This window comes from Centrocercus urophasianus, unplaced genomic scaffold (genome assembly GCF_019232065.1).
Source record: "Centrocercus urophasianus isolate 14NV4802_14NV808 unplaced genomic scaffold, USGS_Curo_1.0 seq_27, whole genome shotgun sequence".
Lineage (NCBI taxonomy): Eukaryota > Metazoa > Chordata > Aves > Galliformes > Phasianidae > Centrocercus > Centrocercus urophasianus.
Genome location: NW_024884833.1, coordinates 14,494,072 through 14,497,560, shown reverse-complemented (window position 1 = coordinate 14,497,560; position 3,489 = coordinate 14,494,072). Strand labels below are relative to the sequence as shown.

The following is a 3,489-nucleotide window of genomic DNA, read 5'->3' as shown; positions in this document are numbered from 1 at the left end:
AAAAAATCTGTGTGAACCTAATGCTGTGAAAATCCAAAACAGCAGTATCGTGTTTCTGCTGTGAAAAAAGATGAGGGACAAATAACTTGTAATATAACCATTTCAAATTTATTCTTAACAGAAAATGAATAGTCAATATATACGTCACGAAGTGCGAGGATGTGAAACTAGCAACCTGAGAAACTTCTGGGAAAAGACAATTGAACAACAAACTCGGTATCTGCAAGTTGAAAGAGAACGTCAGCAAAGAAGTGCTCTGACAAAGTTAGTAGTTTGTATTTTGAGAGGTTATTTGAGTTTGCACTGTTATTCTTTTTAAAAGAAAAGTTATGCCTATATTACGTCACACAGTGAAAGTTGAAAGTAATGTTTACTTTCTTATATCTTTAGAAAATAAAGAAGTTTCACAAATTGGCCTACTAATACTAATTAGTATTAGTTATCGCTTCACAGGATGAGAGAATAATTTACTTATTCAAAAATTGGGTCCAAAGTGCGGACATTCCTGAAGTTATTAGGACAAACTCTAGCAGTACAGACTTGCCTTGAATATCAAGGTTCACATCAGAACTAACACTTATCTGTACTTGATTCACCCTCTTTCTCTATGGCTTTGTTTTCACAAGAGTACGTGTTCAATTAATTTGTGTGAGTTAATCTGAACAAAGTCCATAATAAAGCAGATGATCTAAATAGTCTAACTGATTAAAGCAACCATCTGTAGCTATTTTTACCTCAGTAAGTCACATTTACCTTACTCAGCTAAATAATGTAAAAGTAGTCTGCTGCACCATCAATACTGTTTTACTTCACATGAAGTGCCCGGGAGTTGAAGGCACATACACAGATGGGTATTCTGGCTATGAAATGTTCAAAAAGAAAGCATTTGTTCCAAATTTCCCTCCTACATTCCTTTGAGTTAATGTTTAAGCAAGTAAGTATAAGATGACATTGCATGAATAACCTTCCATGAAACAACACTGGAATCAATCTCCAGTACATTTTACCCATTTTTTAAATAACCTAATTTCAATGTTTCAGATCCTCAACTGTGAAACTTCTGTTTTCTTTTTGAGGCAGTCTTTCTGTAGTATCTAGACTCTACCAAAGAGAAAACAAACTTCCATTTGTCATCTGACAGGCAGTTAGTGTTCCTGTTATAGACCTAAGAGGAGTTTCAACACTCATAGCTCCTCCAAGCTAAATGGTGCACAAAAGCCTCTCTACAAAGTACTTTTTCTGAAGTAATTTCTGAGGACTAGGGAAACAATGGGTGTTGCTACCCAGCAGGTGGCAGTAAGCAATCTCCAGTGGAGGTGACAAGTCGCTTTGGCAGAAAGACACTTAAGAAAGGATGAAAAAAAGATGAAAATAAACCACAATGATCAAATGAGGTGGTAGTGGGATCTGAGATCCAATCCTGAACTTCTATCCAGCAACACAATCTAAATGGGCAGATCAGTTTGCATAATAATCAGCAGAAGTGCTGAAGAGGAAAAAAAAAAAAAAAAAGTCAGTTCCTAGTAAAAATCTAGGGATAAGCTAACCAGTGTTTCTGTCCTTAGGCTCAGAAACGAATGGATGGAGAGGCTCGAAAAACGGATAAAGATGTTGAGGACCCAACCTGAAGACGCATCTATTTGAAGATCTCAAACTCACTGCTTGTATAGGAAGAGACTGTTTTGTGGGAGAGTATGACAGCGGGATTCAAAAACTCAAGTGGATTTTACTCTGTGGCTTAAGCGAGCTATAAATAATTACCAGTCATTGTCAGAAGTTTCACATGTGAATTGCTGCTTTTAATGTTATGTATCCATCCCCTCATTTGATAAACAGACTGAAACACTCTGAAGTGTTCAAAACAAATAAGTTCACTGAGCTGCAGATGCACGGGAAAGAAATCAGCATTTTGCTACACTGTGCTCAGCAAAAATACTTCCAGGATAGTATGATTTTCTCTCTGAACTAAACTGATAGCAATTTTTTCCCCCCCAAAAATATTTAATGAATAGTTAAGTGATTATTTTTTTGTTTTGTTTTTAAATACAGCTTTGTTTGGCTTTTTTTTTTTTTTTTTTTTTTTTTTTATAAATACAGCAGAGCCCTACTCAGACTAAGAAAGTGAGGACACGTATGAACATATATTTACTTCCTAGATCACAAGTACTGCCAAACCTGACAGCCATTATAGATCCTATTTGCCATATATTAAATATTTGTAAAGCCACTAATACATAGTCTGAGAAACAGGCTTTGTGACATACTGAAAAGAACTGCTTTACTTGTTAAGCCAAATTTTAGCTAAATTGAGAGGCAAAATGTCTCAGAGATTTGAAGCTGTTTCTGGTACTCAAACCAAGTTGCCTAGAGCTGAACTGATACATGTTACACAGACAACCTGATGCATCTTCACATCTGCCTGACACACTTGAGTGGAGAGCATACTCTTCTCTCTAACCTGATGAAACCTAATATGTACTCCTTTACAACCAGTACCTTCACAAAAGCAGCAAATTTCTTTTCCCATATTTCCCATTCATCAGAGCAGTTTCTAGTTCCCTTTCTAATGCTTAATAAGGATGTGATGTCTCTTTCAACAGTATCAAAGCATATCAACAGGCAGCATAATAAAATCATTTCCTTCTTAGGATGACTTCTTTGTTGCCACCACAGTGTATGGGGTAATACATGGCAAAATGGGCTGTTCTGAGTACTCTAAAAGTTTTTCTCAATCGCTAAACTTTTCAGTTCCTTTCATATGAGCATTTCACTAGTTCTATGGTAATTCTTTTTGTTTCATAGTAAATAGTTGAATTACTGAGAGACAAGAAGGGAACTGAGGAAACGTTTGGTGTTTAAAATTCAGAACATCTGTTTTTGTTTTTGTTTTTTTAAAGAAAAACAAAAAATTCAAGTGCTATTTGTTCTGTCTTCATATACTACCTTTTAATTTCACTTCTTCGTGTCCCTAGGAAAGATCAGACATATTATGAGAATTAAAGCATTAAAATAATTCCCAACAAATTATTTTTTGGAGACCTGTGAAATCCATTAAACATGGAATAAGGATGCCCTTGAAATATATGTTTGGAAATCAAGACATTAGTAGGTTTGTCATTAAACTTGAGAGAAGTTTGCCTGACAGATGAAAAAGCTGCTGAACTCATGTTCTTCACCAGAATCTCCTTCTTAAGCAGTATTTAAAGCAACATCAATTGAGAATATACATTCTCATTCTATCCAGAAGATAGTAGTATAATTGCAGTATAGCTGTGTTTTAACAAACAACCCCTACGCAGACACATAGTTTAATATTAAATTTTAGTAAAAATTTTCTTTAAAAGTGTCAGTTTTAACACTTCGGTTCTCCAGTTATCTGTCTGTGCTTCATGTTTACTGAATTCCATCATGCAGAATTGCTTTTACAAAAATTTGAATGAAATCGGAATTTGAACTGAGGTAAAAGTAAAATTTTCTGCCCCCTTGAGA

The 3,489-nt window shown here is 35.1% G+C and overlaps 1 protein-coding gene across 1 annotated transcript; it reads left to right on the top strand.

Annotated features, from left to right (window-relative positions):
* Window positions 1-124: 124 nt before the first annotated feature.
* LOC122164620 (protein FAM240B-like) lies at window positions 125-1,644 on the top strand. Its single transcript, XM_042826742.1, has 2 exons — window positions 125-264; window positions 1,566-1,644. The coding sequence occupies exons 1-2, from the start codon at window positions 125-127 to the stop codon at window positions 1,642-1,644; spliced, it is 219 nt and encodes a 72-aa protein (XP_042682676.1).
* Window positions 1,645-3,489: the final 1,845 nt, after the last annotated feature.